Source organism: Eulemur rufifrons, chromosome 15, assembly GCF_041146395.1.
Source record: "Eulemur rufifrons isolate Redbay chromosome 15, OSU_ERuf_1, whole genome shotgun sequence".
NCBI lineage: Eukaryota > Metazoa > Chordata > Mammalia > Primates > Lemuridae > Eulemur > Eulemur rufifrons.
Genome location: NC_090997.1, coordinates 92,730,757 through 92,748,775, shown reverse-complemented (window position 1 = coordinate 92,748,775; position 18,019 = coordinate 92,730,757). Strand labels below are relative to the sequence as shown.

The 18,019-nt window shown below is 34.4% G+C and overlaps 1 protein-coding gene across 4 annotated transcripts in view; it reads right to left on the bottom strand.

Moving 5' to 3' along the window:
- The window catches only part of STXBP5 (syntaxin binding protein 5), a 160,657-nt gene that overhangs the window by 79,897 nt on the left and 62,741 nt on the right, over positions 1-18,019 (bottom strand). For all 4 annotated transcript variants that reach the window (XM_069488927.1, XM_069488928.1, XM_069488930.1 and 1 more), the window contains exon 9: positions 6,913-6,991. In XM_069488927.1, the coding sequence (XP_069345028.1) occupies positions 6,913-6,991 (79 nt within the window). The remainder of the gene's footprint in view (positions 1-6,912; positions 6,992-18,019) is intronic.

Below are 18,019 nucleotides of genomic sequence, written 5' to 3'. Positions count from 1 at the left end.
CTTTGTTAGATTCCACATCTGAGTGAGAACATGTGGCATTTGTTTTTCAGTGTCTGGCTTATTTCACTTAACATAATGTTCTTCAGGTTCATCCATATTGTTACAAATGACAAGATTTCATTATTTTTTATGGCTGATTAGTATTCTACTATGTATATATAACACATTTTCTTTAACCATTTGTCCATTGTTGGGACACTTAGGTTGATCCTGTATCTTGGTTATCATGAATAGTGCTGCAATAAACATGGCAGTGTAAATATCTCTTTGACATACTGAATTCATTTCCTTCAGATATATATACCCAGTAGTGGGATTGCTGGATTATACAGTACTTGTATTTTAATTGATTAACATCCATACTGCTTTTCATAATGTCTGTACTAATTTACATTCCCACCAACAGTGTACAAGAGGGTTCCCTTTTCTCCACATCCTCACCAATACTTACCTTTTGTCTTTTTTGATAATTGCCATTATAACTGCAGTGAGGTGATATCTTATTGTAGTTTTGATTTGTATTTCCCTGATTAGTGATGCTGAGCATTTTTTAATATACTTTTTGGCATCTGTATGTCTTCCTTTGAGAAATGTCTATTACAACCTTTCGTCCATTTTTTAAACAGATCGTTTGTTTTGTTGCTATTGAGTTCAGTATTTTATGTATTCTGGATATTAACTCCTTGTCAGATGTATAGTTTATAAATATTTTCTCACATTCTGTAGGTTGTCTCTTCACTCTGTTGATTGTTTCCTTTGCTGTGCAGAAGCTTTTTAGTTTGATGTAATCCCATTTGTCTATTTTGGCTTTTGCTGCCTGTGCTTTTAAGGCCTTATGCAAAAAATCTTTGCCCAGATCAATGTCAAGAAGCATTTCCCATGTGTTCTTCCAGTAGTTCATGGTTTCAGGTCTTACATTTAAGTCTAATCCATTTTGAGGTGAATTTTGTATATGGAGAAAGATTAGGGTCCAGTTTCATTCTCCTGCATGTGGATAGCCAATTTTCTCAGCACCATTTACTGAAGAGCATGTCCTTTCCCTAATGTGTGTTCTTGGCATCTTTGTTTAAAATCAGTTGGCTGTACACGCATAGATTTATTTCTGGGTTCTCTATTCTGTTCCATTCGTATGTGTCTCCGTTTTTATGCTGTTTTGGCTAGCTTTGTAGCATATTTTGAAGTTAGGTAGCATGATGTCTCTAGTTGTTTTCTTTACTTTTCTTTTTTTTTTTTTTTTTTTGCTTAAATAGTGCTTTGGCTATTCAGAGACTTTTGTGGGTCCATGTACATTTTATATATATTTTTTCTATTCCTGTGAAGAATGTCATTGATACACTAACAGGAATTACACTAAATCTGTAGACTGCTTTGGGTAATACAGACATTTTAACAATATTAATTCTCCCAATCCATGAAAAAACCATATCTTTCCATTTATTTGTGTTTTCTTCAATATTTTTCATCAATGTTTTATAGTTTTCAGTGTCTTGATCTTTCACTTCCTGTCAGCTAGAATGTTCTATGAATGTTCGTTAGGTCCATTTGGTCTAGAGTGCAGCTTAAATCTGTTCTTTGTTGATTTTCTGTCTAAATGAACATTCTTCCATCCATTACTGAAAGTACAGTGTTGAATTCCCCTACTATTATTACATCACAGTGTATCTTTCACTTCAGATCTAATATTTGCTTTAGATATTTGGGTCTTCAAGTGTTGTGTGCATATTTATTTATAATTGTCATATCCTCATGCTGAATCAATCCCTTTATTATTATATAATGACCTTCTTCTTCTCTTTTTACAGTTTTCAACTTAAAATCTATCTTACCTGATATAAGTGTAGCTGTTCCTGCTTATTTCTGTTTTCTATTTGCATGGAATATCTTTTTCCATCCCTTCACTTCCAGTCTATGGATATTCTTTTAGGTGAAATGAGTCTAATTTTAGGCAACATATAGTTAAATATTGTTATCTACATCTTTTAATTGGGGAATTTATTAATAATCAACTTATACTCAAGGTAATTATTGATAGGTAAGGACTTACTCATGTCATTTGTTAGCTGTTTTCTGGTTGTTTTGTAGATCCTGTTTCTTTCTTCCTCTCTTCTTGTTTAGCTTTTGGCTTTGATGGTTTTCTGTGGTGCTAAGCGTTGATTCCTTTCACTTTCACATTTGTGTATTTGCTGCAATTTCTTTCTTTGTGGTTATCATGGGCTAACATAAAGAATCCTGTAGTTAGACTATTTTAAGGTGATAACAATTTAGTTAGTTGGATAAAAATATTCTAGATACTTACCCTCCTCCCAAAATTAAATTTTTGTTGCCTTAATTTGTATCTTTAGATATCATACATTCCTTAACAACTAATTGTAGCTGTGGTTATTTTTGGCCATTTTGAGTTTTAACCTTCATTCCAGAGGTCTGAAAGATTTACATAGCACATTATACTACTAGAGTATTCTATGTTTGATTATAAATTTACCTCTACTAGTGAGTTTTATACTTTCACAAGTTTTCATGACAGTAATTATCTGCCTTTTGCTTCCAGCTGTGGCACTCTCTTAATCATTTCTTCAAAGGCCAGTCTAGTAGTGATGAATCTCTTAGCCTTTCCTTGTCTAAAAAGGACTTTATTTCTCCTTCTTTTCTGAAGGATAGTTTAGCTGAGTATAGTATTCTTGGATGGGTAATTTCTTTTTTTCTTTTAGTACTTTGAATACATCATCCATTGTCTACTGACCGCATTTCTGCTGAGAAATCTGCTGACAGTCTAACGTAGATTCCCTTACATGTAACTCAATACTTTTTTCTTCTTGCTTTCAGAATTCTCTTTTTGACTTTGACTTCTGACAGTTTGATTATAATGTATCTTGGAGAGGACTTTTTTAAATTGAATCTATTTGGGGACCCTTGAATTTTCTGGATCTGGATATCAGTATCTCTCCCAAGACTTGGGAAGTCTATTATTTTGCTAAATATGCTCTCTGTGCCTTCCTCCATCTCTTCTCCCTCTGTAAATAACATATTTGTTCACTTAATGGTGTCCCATAAGTCCTATAAACATTCTTCATTTCTTTTATTCTTACTTCATTTTTTTCCTCTGAGTTATTTCAGAAGACCTATGTTCAAGTTCAGAAATTCTTTCTTCTGTTGTTGAAATTCTCCATTATATTTTTCATTTCACTTACTAAGTTCTTGAGTACTAAGATTTCTGTTTGGTGTTCTTTTATAATATCTCTTTGCTGAACTTTTCATTCAGATTATAATTTCTTTTCTGATTTCGCTGAATTGTTTATCTGTATTCTCCTGTATCTTGTTGAGTTTCCCTTTAAAAAATAAATCTTTATTTTGAATTCCTATTCAGGCATTTTGTAAATTTCCTCTTCTTTGGGGTCTGTTACTAGAGAATTATGATGGTCCATTAAGGCAGTCACATTTCCTAGCTTTCATGTTTTTTGTGTCCCTATAATGAAATCTGAAAATTTAGTGGAATGGTCGCCTCTTCTAATTTTATGGAGTAGCTTTTGTAAGGGGAGACTTATTCTTGTAGGTGGGTTCTAGGGTGTAAGCTGGGTAGGGTGCATTGGTTTTGGTTCTGGATGGGTGTAGCAGTATAATCTCTATGCAGTTTCTTCAGCTGTAACCCATGTCAATGATGTCTCTGAGTGCCTCAATGGCCTAGGCTGCAAGAGTTGGTGGTGGCAGTGGTGGTGGCATGGCATTGCTGTAGGTGGATTTGCCAAGCTGGTTCTCAGGCTGATTTGGGAGTGAGCTCACTGCATGGGCTCCAGTGCCAGATTCACAACTATTCCTGGTCCCAGGCTCTGAGCAGTTGGGGTCATGGTGCTGCAGTCACCTGTGTGAGCACAGATGAATGACAGTGGAGCCTCAGCACTGGAGAGACACAGTAGTTACTGGCCCTCAGAGCAGAGGGCACTCCAACACTGTCTCTAGTTTCAAGACGGTGTCTTAGGTCACAAAGTGGTAGGGTTGTACAACATGAGCTCCTCTGAAGCAATGTGGCCACGGGAATTCCACGAAGCTCCCAAACTAGGCTCAGGGGTTATGAGGTCTATAGGTGTCTGCAGTCATCAAAGAGGCTGCTGGTGGCCTCCTGCTTACTTTTTCCCCACAAAGGGAAGTCCCTCTTCACTCTAAGTTGGTCCCAAAAGGGGAGACAAGGCAGCAGAGGCAGAGTGTTTCACTGCCCCTTTATGCTGTCATTCTGGGTTTCTCTGCTCCACAGGGATTTCACCACTCCCTTGTACTCCAGCACTCTCCTTTGGATCCTCTAGTCAATTTAAGCTGTTTGTTCATTATTTTGGTCCTTTCTTATGGGGATAATGAGCACTAGGCACCTCTAGGCAGCCATCTTGCTCAGCGATCCAATATTTGCTTTTAGGTTCCATAATGAAGAGATGCTTTCCCCAAAGCTAGTGATTTTTTTGAATGGTGGTCATTTCTGAAGAAAAACTAACTCTTCTAATGCTCTGTAACACAAAACCCTAAAGAGTTCATCTGAGTAACTGTTCACAAATTCAAACCCATCTGAAGTTGCTTCTTGTTCAAAATTTGGCCCCACCTACACCTTCTTAAGTAGTCCACCAGTGAAAAGAAAGGTACAGAAGTACAGATGAAAAGGAACTAGAATTTATCAAACACTTAATCATGTGCCAGACACATTATAGTATTTCATTTAGCTTTTCATGAAGAATTTCATGGAGTAGAAATTACTGTTTCTATTTTACTGAGATAAGGAAAAAGGTTCTGTGAGGTTAAGCAACTTGCTGAAATTAACAGTAAGTGGCAGACCACAGTCTGACAATCCACAGCCTCAATCACTTCCACTAAATCATGGGCTTTAAAATATTTTCATCACACGGAAAGAAGTACATTAAGAAATGCATTGTTGGATGATTTCAATGTTGTGAACATCATAGAGAGTACTTACACAAACCAACAAGGTACAGCCTACTACACACTTAGGCTATATAGTATAGCCTATTGCTCCTAGGGTACACACCTGTACAAGATGTTACTATACTGAACACTGTAGGCAACTGTAAAACAATGCCAAGTGTTTGTGTATCTAAACACATCTAGACATAGAAAACGTATAGAATAAATATGGTATTATAATTTTATAGGACCATCATTGTATATGTGGTCTATTATTGTCCTAAACATCATTGTGCAGTTCATGCACCTATAAATGCCTACAAAAGAGCAAAACATTTCAAATTTTTATTTCTAATTCTATGAAAGGAAAAGTATGGCTGCCATCTTGAAGAAACCTGAAACTCATATTGACATTATGCAGGAATGAAAACTGGAATAGGTGGAACACAAGGGTAAAAAAATCTTCCCTGGATTTTTGCCTTTGTTTCCAATCGATATTAGTTAAAATGAATAGAGAGGAATTCTGAATACAATTAGCACTGTTAGTTTAAATGTTTAAACACTTCACTTTATGTTTTTATTCCTGATGTCCTTCCTTTTTTTCTTTTTTTACTACCATGCTTTTCCTATCTTAATTCCTTTTCCATAGGAAAAATGTGACAAAAATCAATTTGTGGCAGGGTGTTTCCTAATAAAAAATAGTTTCTTAACCATTTATAAAATTTATTACGTACCAGGCACTGTTTAAAATGTTTTGCATGTATGATCATCTCAATTAATTCATCACAACTACCTTTTGACCTACTAACATCTATGTCATAACTGAGGACCCACAAAGAAGTCAAATAACTCCCCATGCCAAAAGTCACACAATGAGGGATGCCATAGTCAATTAAACAGAAGCTATATCCCTTGGAGTTCACTTAATCTACTGTCTGAACACAACGTATCTGTAGGATCTCAAGAAAAGATATAGAGGATGAAGGAAAAAATAATAGCAATCTTATTAATTTTTTTTCTAGCTTAGTGTCTTTTCCCAATTGAGAATAGAGCCAAGTTGAAGTAGACTGGACGAAGAGATTCAAAAGGAATGTGGGCCAGTTCTAATTACCAGTGGCTACAAACTGGTATATAAAAAACACACCAGTAGCTCTAAACGTTAGAGTACATCAGAATCTCCTGCAAGTCTAGTTAAAACACAGATTCAGAGGCTCCACCGTCAAAGTTTATGATTTGATGGGTCATTGGTAGAATCTGAGAATTTGTATTTCTAATAAATACAGGGACCACATTTGAGAACCACTGCATTATAAATTCAGTCTCTTACATAAAGTAAATAACTTCACATACTTTTCTCCTGGGGAACTAGAACATAAATAAAAGATTCCTTTGGAGCTTAATGAGATGTGGAAATTTCAAAGAAAAATGTTAAGGTTTTTCCTGTATTATATTTTTAAATGTAACATTTGATACATAAAAAATATATAAAATATATAAATTGTAAAAACCATCTAATTCTCATACCTAATTCATATAGTGACAATGTCTTCAAATATAACTGGCAAATCTCCTTTAATATTAAACATATATATTTTTATAATAGCCAAATATTCTTATGAGATTTGATCTCTGAAGAATATATATATAACTTTCATAAGTAACACATATAGTATAAATAGGTTAAATTTTAAATCTTTTTTTCTTAATTGCTTATTGTACAATTATCACTAGTGAATATACACTATTGTTACTGAAGACTAATGTAAAGAATATATGAAGTTTGACAGGAAAGATAATTCAAACTTTCCAAGACATATAGTAAAACTACTAAAGATAGAAAGAACACAAAGAAATATTTTATTCTGAATTTACCAACTTTCCTTCTTTGGTTAGATAAAGAAAGCATAAAATTTAAGACTGAGCTAGATCATTCTAAAGTAGGCATTGAAAATCAACAATAAAATAGCCTTCCATGCTATTCAATTAATTATATACAATGAAGTAAAATCTTACCCAGATCTAGTCGTTTTGAATTCCACCTTGAGGATAGGTTTGCATGGTTCTGGCTTCTTCCCATCCTTTAACTGCTTTCCTAAAATATATTTTCCTGTATTAAATTCTAAAATTCTAAGTTACTCTAAATTCTTACATAATTTATAAATGAAAGTGAATATAATGAAATCCACCATGAAACATTTTAAAGTGACTTTAAAGTATTTAATACAAAATAAGATTTCTTAAATGATCAAGCAAAGTTTCTCTTTGAAATTCAGTGCTGAAAAGCAAATAAAATGAATAACTTAGTAACATTTATGTGATAAAATCCCACTAGGAGAAACTAATTGTCTTTCCAATGTTCTTATTTACAGATAAGCAAAATAGAATTTCAATTTGCTAAGTGAGTTCAAGTTTTAAAATAGCAAGATTTGAGAAAAATAAATTTATGTCACATTTTCACCCAAGTGTGACAGGCTGTAAAATTAAACCCTATGTTAATAAGTTCATTTATATTTATTCTCCTAAATTAAAATTAATCCATTGTAATGTCCAAGAGACTCCTAAAATACGCCAACCTCTATAAAATGTGTCAAAGACTCATTTTATCAAAATATTTTAATTATTTCAAAAATGTCTGTTGATTTCAGTTATCTATTTCTACATGTTCATTGTAGAAACTATAGAAAACTCAAAAAATATAAAGAAAATAAAACATCCATTTTCCATCTTTTAGAGATCAATCACTCTAAACATTATATTTCTCCTGACAAATCACTGAAGACGCCCCCATCCCCATACTTCTTATCCTCTATCACAGCTTTATTTTTTCTCCATTGCACTTATCATATTCTAGTATACTTTACATTTTACTTCTTTGTTTGTTGTTTGCTTAACTGAAATGAATGTAAATCCTAAGAAAGCAAATTTTTTAGTGTGCATGTTTTCTGTTGTTATATCCCTGGTGACAAAGTATATCAGGGTAAAACTGCATTCCAGAAAGGTTGTGCCAATTTATATTTTTACCAGCAGTGCAAGAAAGTATTTTGTCAGACCCCTCCCCAACAATGATTTTTTTTTTTTTTTTTTGCTGATTTGCTAAATGGAAATGGTGACATTTTAATTTGTATTGTTTTGATCCCTAACTGGTTATGTGTTTTTCTTCTTTTAAAAATGATTTGTTGTCCCTTGCCAATGCTTCTATGTTATTTATCTTCTTTGTGCTCAAAATTGAATTTTATATTCAAAGCTCATTAACATTGTATCACCATGTATGTTACAAATACTTTCCCTACTGTCACTTTTCCTTGACGTCTTACAAATTTTTAAAAACTATACAGAAGTGCACATTTAAATAATCAAGTCTATCAGTCTTATGATGTTCTCAGTTAAGGAAACATGAAATCCTAAAACACCAATTCTTCCAAAAGTTAATTGGTAAATTTAATGTAGTTAGAATCCCAACAGCTTTTCTTGAACTTGGACAAAATGACCTTAAAGTTCTAATGGTGGACTAAATGCCTGCAAATAGCTAAGGAAACTACCAAAGGAGATCGACTTCCCAAACAAGAGTGAGGACCTCAGTAAACTTATGAAAATATTAGTCTAGCAACTAAAGTTAACCATTACAGAACTCTGACATTAACCAAAGCCACGAAACAAGATGAAGATCATCTACCTCATAGAAACTACTGAACTTCAGTAAAATGGGGGATGGGGAAAAAGAACTGGGGACTGTGACATATTCTCTCACTCTGCAGCCCAGTGTCAAGGTAGCCATGAAAATGCAGTAGCAACAGTCAACAGAGAGGACTGAAGTTTTTTAGAGCTCTGTTAAAATTACTTTTTCAGGAGCACAATCAAATATTTTATCCTAACTTACAGCTCCCTGGAAAACTCTATTCCCAAAGTATTGTTGCTATTTCATTTGACACAGACCTCAAATAAGGGAGACAAAAATCCCTACCCTCAAGGCATTCCAGAAATAATTACAATCTGTTGGCAATAGTATAGTAGTCTAATAGGGCTGCAGTTTCAGTTGAGGCAAATAGAGCTTGAGCAGGAATTTAATCTTGGAAAACTAGATACATTCCAGAGGATGTACAGAGCTGCACATGTGTACAAGGCTGTGTGAATGCCTAAGAAAGACTCAGGAAAGAAAGAAGAAGATCCTAGCTGCTCATCTCTGGCTGACTTTGATCTGTGCAAAATAGGAAGTTAAAAAAAAAAAGTAAAATGGTAAAAAGCAAAATGAGCTATAACATCTATTACTGGCAAGGACATTAGAAAAGGGATACTCATACGTGGCTGATAGAAATCTGAAGGATATAGCCTTTTTTTGGAAAAACAGGTCGAGATCATTTATTACAAGTAAAATAAAACAAAACTCTTCAATTTTTAGGAGTAGCAATTATACTCCTAAGCATTTATTCCATAGAAACAAAAGGACCCATTCCTATGGAATATGTACAAGAATGGTTAATTGCAGTATAATTTGTAGCGATTAAGAACTGAAAACAAAGTGAATGTCCATTAATTTGGAATAGCTGAATAAACTGCAATTCAAACAATTGGCTATTAATTACACGGCCGTTAAGATGAAGGAATCAGAGCTATACCAGAAAACTGATGGAATTTTCCTAAAGTACAGTGGACTAAGAAAACAAGATGCAAAAAAAAGACTAATATAATCCTAATTTTTGTAAAATCATGACCAGAAAATAAACCCCTCATGCTTATCTATGTATGTATGTATGTGTTAATAATACGATTTTAGAAATATGTATATTTTAGAAGAACATCTGTAAGATTTTTGATGTATCTGGTAGGGTAGGAAGGGGTATTGGGCTGCTAACGTGGGGGAAGGTTGAGGGAGAAGGAACTAGTATGATAATAATCCCAATTACGTAAAATGACATGTGTGTGCTTAGAAAGTTCTTTCCCACACCAAAATCACATAAATTTTTGTTGTTTCTCAGAATTGTTTTATAGTTTCATTTATTATGTATTTAATTATTCTCTGATGTATATTTTGGTATAGGGAAGGCATTTTTCTCCTAATAATAAGTTATCAATCATGAGTGCTATTTTTATAGCTTTATTGAGTTATAACTGCCAGACAACAAAGTGTAATATTTAAAGTGTACGATTTGATGAGTTTTGACATATGTATATACCTGCCAGCACTATTTATTGAACAATCATTCTATCCCCACTGATATGAAATGTCACTGATAGCATATTAAATTTTTATAAATACACATCTGTAAACTGGTAATGGAGCATCTAATCTTGTCTTAATTCAAGGTCCTAGGTCATCATCCCTCTCCCCTCCTTATGAAGAAATGACAGTGTATGGAATCTTGAATCTCTGGCAGCCCAATTTATAAGAACCAAGGAGTGGTTAGGATTGAACTGACGAGGTGACTGGAAAGGCCTGCTGGAGGAAAAGGAATGGATTGCTGTGGTGAGAGAGAGAATTGAGGAGGAAAAGAAAAACAGTATGGAAAAAGGGAGGCTTAAATCTGAAAGTAGTCCCTTGTGCTGTACAAGGAACAAATGAACAATTTCAACCTCTATTCCAATCTGTTCAGAGATGTATGACCTTTCAGTAAAGAATTTAAATATTTACTTTAAAGAAGGCCAGCAGGCCTTTATCCTCCTCCTACCATGCAAAGCTCTAGTAGAAGTGACAGACTGATATAATTTGGGATTACAGACTCACACTTTACATTTATTTTTTAAATTATTTTGTTTTATGAAGTAAAACAATTATGCAAACGTAACACCTTTATTTCGGTATTCACCACCAATTTTTCAGCAGCTGGAATAATTTTTTGAAAAGGACACTGATGGTATATTTACTGAACCCTTGCAAGTCTGGGTTTGTATATTTGATATAAAACCTGGCTAGGTGAAAAATCTTAACTTTCTTCTTGCTCAATAGTCTTTTGATATTGCTCTATTGTGCTCTATTAATAGCATTCAAACTAAAGCCAGTCTGATTTTTATTCCTTAAGCTAACTTTTTTCTTGCCCCCTGAGAGGATGCTAATAGTTTCATTATCTCTGTAAATCAAAAATGTTAGTTTTTACAGTGATCATTCTTTATTAATTTTGTTTAGAAACCAGTGAGTCCTTGTGATCTGCATATTTACATATTTTTCCAACTCAGGTGTTTTAAATAATATCATTGATTACTGGTTCTGGTTCAGAAAGGTTAATTTATTCATCTATAATCCTAGACTAACCATTTTCTAAATCAAATCAAGTAATAAGGCACTAGTTATGATTTTATAAAGCACATATAAATTAAACAACATTTACCAGTTTGATGGTGAGTACATGTAGTGCTTGTTTTTCCATTCTAGTAGAATGGGCTCCAGCTCTACCCAGGATAATACAAGAGGTGCTAGATCACCATTGTTTTTTGTGGCTGAGTAGAATTCCATGGTATATGTATACCACATTTTATTAATCCACTCACATATTGATGGGCACTTGGGTTGTTTCCACATCTTTGTAATTGTGAATTGTGCTGCTGTAAACTTTATGGTGCAGATGCCTGTTTTATAGAATGTCTTTTTTTCCTTTGGGTAAATGCCCAGTAATGGGATTGGTGGATCAAATGGTAGTTCTACTTGTAGCTCTTTGAGATATCTCTATACTACTTGCCACAGTGATTTTACTAGTTTGCAGTCCCACCAGTAGTGTATGAGTATTCCTATCTCTTGGCATCCATGTCAGCATTTGTTATTTTGGGACTTTTTGATAAAAGCCAATCTCACTGGAGTTAAATGATATCTCACTGTGGTTTTGATTTGCATTTCCCTGATGATTAGAGATGTTGAGCATTTTTTAATGTATTTGTTGGCCATTAGTCTGTCTTCTCTTGAAAAGTTTTCTGTTCATGTCCTTTGCCCACTTTTTAATGGGGTTGTTTGATTTTTTTTCTTGCTGATTTTTCTGAGTTCTATATAGATTCTAATTATCAGCCCTTTATCGGATGGCAAGCACCACATGTATTCGCCATCAAATTGGAATTAACTGATCAACACTTATGTGCACATAAAGTAGTAACATTCATTGGGTGTTGGGCAGGTGGGAGGAGGGAGGAGGGGATGGGTATTCACACCCAATGCGCACTGTCTGGGGGACAGACAGGCTTGAAGCTCTGACTCGGGTGGGGCAAAGGCAAAATATGTAACCTGAACATTTGTACCCCTGTATTATGTTGAAATAAAACAAGAAAGAACCATTAAAATGTGAAACTAAAATAAAATAAAACAAATATATACTCTAACAACCAACCAAAAAATTAAAGAACATTTAGAGGATTTCACCACTAGGTGTTATTTTACCTCTTAAGTGCTTTGCCACCAGAGGAGCAAAATTATGTATTCTTTTAACTGCGAATTACTTCGACTAGTCATTGAAAATGTCTGGGTAATTATAAACCTGACTTAATAAATGACATAAACCTCCATGACACGTCTGATTTCTTCTTGTCTTTTACTATGTCCTGCCTCCACACCCGCCAAACCACTCAGCCACAATGAAGTGGCCTAAGTCCTATTGATTCCAATTCTGAAATTTCATTTGTGCATGTTCATTTCTTCCTATTTCTTCTGTGAAATCTTCATTATTTATCATTTATTAATGCCCTCTTCTGCCTCTAGTCCATCTGATATTCAACCATTACAGTAATATTATTTAGATGTAAACTTTCTTTCTCATTATAAACTCATGTACTAGGTCTCCATAATGAAGTTCAAATTTTTTTAACATACTTTGATGTATAATCTTTTCTCTGTACATGGTTCTGTTTTCATTGCCTGCTACTTGCCCAAAGCAATTTTAAACTGTGGTCATATTAAACTATTAGCGATTTTCCAACAACACCCCAGTTTTATGTCTTTGTGTCTTTGTATCTTCTAAGATAACCTTGCCCTGTTCTTTGCTACCTTGTAACACCCCTCTCATCCTATAAAACCAAGCTTTATAAGACCTGAATTTGTGAAATATTTCTACACCCATGACCCAAAACCAGTTACTTCTTTGTTTCTATATCATTCACTTATCAAAATGTATTATAGTTATCAGTTTATAGGCCATTTTTATTCACTTGACTTTGAGCTCTACAAGGGCAATATATCTCCAGCATTTAATTTCTGGTACACAGGAGGTGCTCGAAAAATGTCTGCTCAATGAATAAATGTTCAATACAAAAATGAATGAAGATCACTGACAAAAACAATTGCTTTCTAAATTTTTAGTTTTTCCAGTTAGAATGTAGAACACATTTTCTAACTGATACTGTTGTTGTGCTATAGTTATGTTCTCAGTCTAGAGCCACTATCCAATATGGTAGCCACCAGTCACAGTGGCTGTTGGGCACTTGAAATGTGGCTAGTCCAAGTTAAGATGTGCTTTGAGTATAAAATACACACTAGATTTCAAAGACTTAGTACAAAAAAAGAATATGAAATATCTCAATTTTATATGTTGATTCCATGATGAAATGATAATATTTTGCATATTAGGGGTTAAATAAAATTTACTATTAAAATTAATTTTACCTGTTTCTTTCTACTGTTTTTAATATGGTTACCAGTAAACTTAAAATTAGACATGCAGGCCAAGTATGGTGGCTAACACCTGTAATACCAGCATTTTGGGAGGCTAAGGTAGGAGGATCACTTGAGGCCAGGAATCCAAGACCAGCCTGGGCAACATAGCAAGACCCCATCTCTACAAAAAAATTTAAAAATGTGGTGGCGACAGCTCTAGTCCTAGCTACTCAGGATGCTGAGGTAGGAGGATCTGTTGGACCCAGGAATTCAAGGTTACAGTGAGCTATGATGGCACCACTGCACTCTAGCCTAGATGACAGAATGAGACCCTGTCTCTAAGAAATTAAAAATAAAAATGAATTACATATGCAGCTTACATTACCTTTCTATTAGACAGTGATGTTCTAGAAATAAAATGACAAACTGAAAAACCACAAAGTTAGTATTAATAAAACTAGTCTGAAAAGAGGAGGAGGGCTGTTGCTTCCTTTTCCTTCCTTAATGCATATAGAGATAGAGTTGACTTACAGCTAGACTGGGACCCCTGAATATCTGGATTTTGACTGTTGGTCACGATAAGGACAGCAGGATTTATGATGTGTGGTTCAAGGCTCAAAACTCCCCTGGTAATCCCTAGTAAAGAAGCTTTACTGATGGTTGGCAACTGGCTCCATTTGGCAAGACTGGCTTAAGGACCCCTCTGAGTGTTTCTCTTTCAGCTCTTCAGAAGCCAGATTGTGGTGCTTGAGGCTGGAGAGTCAGCACAATTCTTGTGTGCAAATAAGTGCCCACGGGGAGCCTGCATATGGGATGTTGCAGAATACCTGCCTGCAATCTCTTTCTCCTGCTGTATCATATCCTTTGCCTTTAAATAAAAGCCTTATTGGAGTGTGCTCTGTGGAGTCTGGTAAGTCCTTTCAAATATATAAACTGGAGAAACATTTGTAATGAATTATGTATAGAACTGAGGTATGGTTTTATTATTTATTTCATGTTTCATGCTTCAGGTAAATCTTAAAAGAAGATTAACAGACTTCTTTGTATGTCTCATTCTTAATACATTATACTGACTTTTACCTATGTGAGTTTTGATTTTATCTTTCCTCTAGCGACCCTTAATAGAATAAAAGTTCCCCAATCTTGGTTTACTCCTTGATAAGTAGATTGATTGCACTGAAGAATAAGCTCTAGAAACTAAATTTAAAATCTCATTTCCTACAGTGAAATTCCATGGATTTTGACCATCTAACATCCCCATTTTCTTAGGGAACCATCTGATTCTGGTAAAGCTGACAAATCACTGAAAAATCTCACTCTGCGACACATCACCTCCCAATCCAGGGCTACAGAGGGGATTCTGTGGGGTTCTGGCCAAGCAAAGTATATAACCAAGATGACTACAAGGGTACAAATGTGAGTGATGCCAAGACTTATCAAAGTTATGCCCTCCTAAATAATGAAAACCTATCTGCATGGGAGAGAAATAGGCCAAAAGAGAAAAGCAAAGCTTATCTCTAGACTTACTGTACAGAAATATAGAACCTATGGTCCACCAAAATTAAACAACTGTGCAGAATAAATATGGAGAGCCAGATCCTGCTTAATTTCCACATATTCACAAAACTTAACGACTTAAAAATCACCTGTTCAATCCTGCCATTTTACAAATAATAAAACTAAATCCCATACAATAGACATTATCTCCACAAGGTGTTTCACTTGTAGCAAAGTTGGAATTAGATTTCAGGTTGTCTTGATTGCCAGGGAAATGTTCTTTGATATTTGTAAAAACTAGACTAAGGGGAACTATGCTTTTTTGTTTGTTTTTGGTAGTCAAAAATCACCTGTTGAGTCTTGAAGTGAAGAAAAATACTCAAGTTTAATTCAGCATTTCCAAAACTTCTTTGACCAGGCATACTTTTTCTACCAAACAATTCATCAACATAAGAAAAATTAGTATTTGGGAATATGCTTTGGGGAATCACTAATCTAGTCTACCAAGTAAATAACAATTTCTATATTTACATTTACTAGAATCAAATATGAATAGCACATCATAATTTACAGGTAATTTCACTTACATTTTGTTTATTTGATCCATGGCCTAGAACAGTGCCTATGAAATAGTAGAACCAATAAATATTTGTTGAATGAATAAATAAATGTGATCCTCACAACAGCCACATGAAAAGACTAGATTAAGTTTCATTATTATTTGTATTTATAGATGAGAATACTAGGTTCAGAAATGTTAACTGACTTCCCAAAAGTCAAAGAGCCAGAAACTATGGAATCAGGGCTTAACCACAAGTCTCCTGGCTTTAAAATTCCATGTTTGATCGATGTAATATTACGCGGAACAGACTCTACGAGGATATATTCACCTATTTTTAATACTAAACATCCTAACATTAAACATCATAGTTAAGTACTGGTAGGAGTTTTAAAGTACAATCAGTTCCTGGCTACCAAAGTAATACTATAAATGTTTTTCAAGGCTGAGATACCTGAATAACCATCTTTAAATGGTAAAGATACCATTTAAACCATTAGATGGGTTTAAATAAGAAAAAAATGAAAAGTAAAAAATTTTAAAAGTCTAGTACATTTAAAGTAATATATTATAATTGTTTGACTAGCGATTAAGAGCAAGAGACCACAATAGAAAGTGGTAATGAGAAAAAAGAACTATATTTCCATCCATCAAAATTTCAGTATATAATATACTGAAAGTCATATACCACAAATATGGTATCTTTGGAATAAATGGTATCTTGTTATGGTATACAGAACATATTTTGATGCTTTAATACATAAAAATGCACTCAGCTTTGCCACTGACTTCAGCTGTCAAGTCAACATAAATGTAGCTGTGGGAGGTGACCTTACCACTTGATAGTTCTTATTGCCAGGAAGTAAGCAGGAAACATTACCATGCTTGAAAAGAATTCAGATTTTCTAAATATGAATTGTTTATATACAAGAAAATGAAAGTATTTTATATAAAATAAAATTCTGACCATCTACATTTAGACTGCTATATTGTACAACAAATGGCATCGTACTTTTTAATAATTGCCACAGAAAAAATCTACTATACTTACATTTTGTTTGGATTCTGATTTTGAGAGAATATATTAAATCAAATACTCTGTCTTATTTGTTTAAAAATAATTCTGCCTCATGACTTTTTATTGCTAAGATACTAAAACACTGTAGAAACTGACTTATACCACTTCCTAAAATCTGCTCTCAAAGACCTAAGTTTTTAGTGTTATGAAAAAAAAAAGATTAAATAGAACATTTAATCATTTGGCAATCATCACAGCAATAATTAATTCAGCCAAGAAATATCAACAGATGCCCAAACTAAATGGGAAAAGTTTGATGAAGAACAGTATGTTCACTGAGTCTCCAAAGAGCCTTCAAATCAAAATACTTACTTATTATAAAAACAAATTTTAAAAATACTTATTAATTTCAAAGGGAAAAAGAATAACTTTATAATGGAGAGACCTAGCAGACAGAACCTTAAGGTATCAGGGTATGAGATATCACTAGTATAGGACAAATCAAAAACAAGGTATACTTAAGAGGATGCAAAAAGAATGTATCAATCCTTTTGAGATATTCCTGCCAAAAATGTGCAAACTAAATCTAATCAGGAAAAAAACATGAGACAAAACCATTTTGAGGTACATTCTATAAAATAACTGACCTATAATCTTCACAATTTATTAGATATGAAAGTCAAGAAAAGGCTCAGGAACTGTTCCAGTTTCAAGGAGATTGAAGAAACATGACAACCAAATCTCATCCATATACAGACTCCTGATAAAAGGCAAAACTTGGTGATAGAGGAAAATGTCATTATTTAAAAAACAAAACAAACAAACAAAAAAAACAGTAGAACATTCAGGAGTGATTGGGCACCATGTTGACAACATACTCTTAAATAGTTCAAAAGAAAAAAATACCCTTTGTACTATGTGTAAGGCTGGTGGCGGGCACCCCTCACCTCCCTAATGGAAAAAGAAGAGGCCCACGAGACCTGCCAAGAACAACGCCTGCAAGGCCCAGCTAAGTTAAAGAATAGCCACACCTGGATAGTTACCCTGATAAGGGCCTCGGTTCCTGGAGTCCACACATACCACCAGCCACTCTTAGTTCTCAATACCCGCCCTAAAACTGCAACAAAGAAATTTCTCACTCTTCATGCCAAAATCTTCCCACTGAAGAGACCCTCATCCCCCAGCCCTAAAAACATATATAAACCCACTCAGACTTCGGGGCAATGCGACATCTCGGGTCTCTCTCTCTTTCCCGGCACCCGAGAACCTCGCTCAGGCCACCCTCTCTTGGGACCCATTACCCTCACCCAGGAGAACTCCAACAAAGCCTCTTTACTTATCCCTTTCAACTCTGCTGTCTTTCTTTCTCTGGCACCGGCTAATCCAAAAAACTTTACACTATGTTCTTCCAAAGAAGATAAAAACAGATAAACTTCAAGCTGTAAAACCATATATTTCTATCACCTTTCATACTAGTTTCATT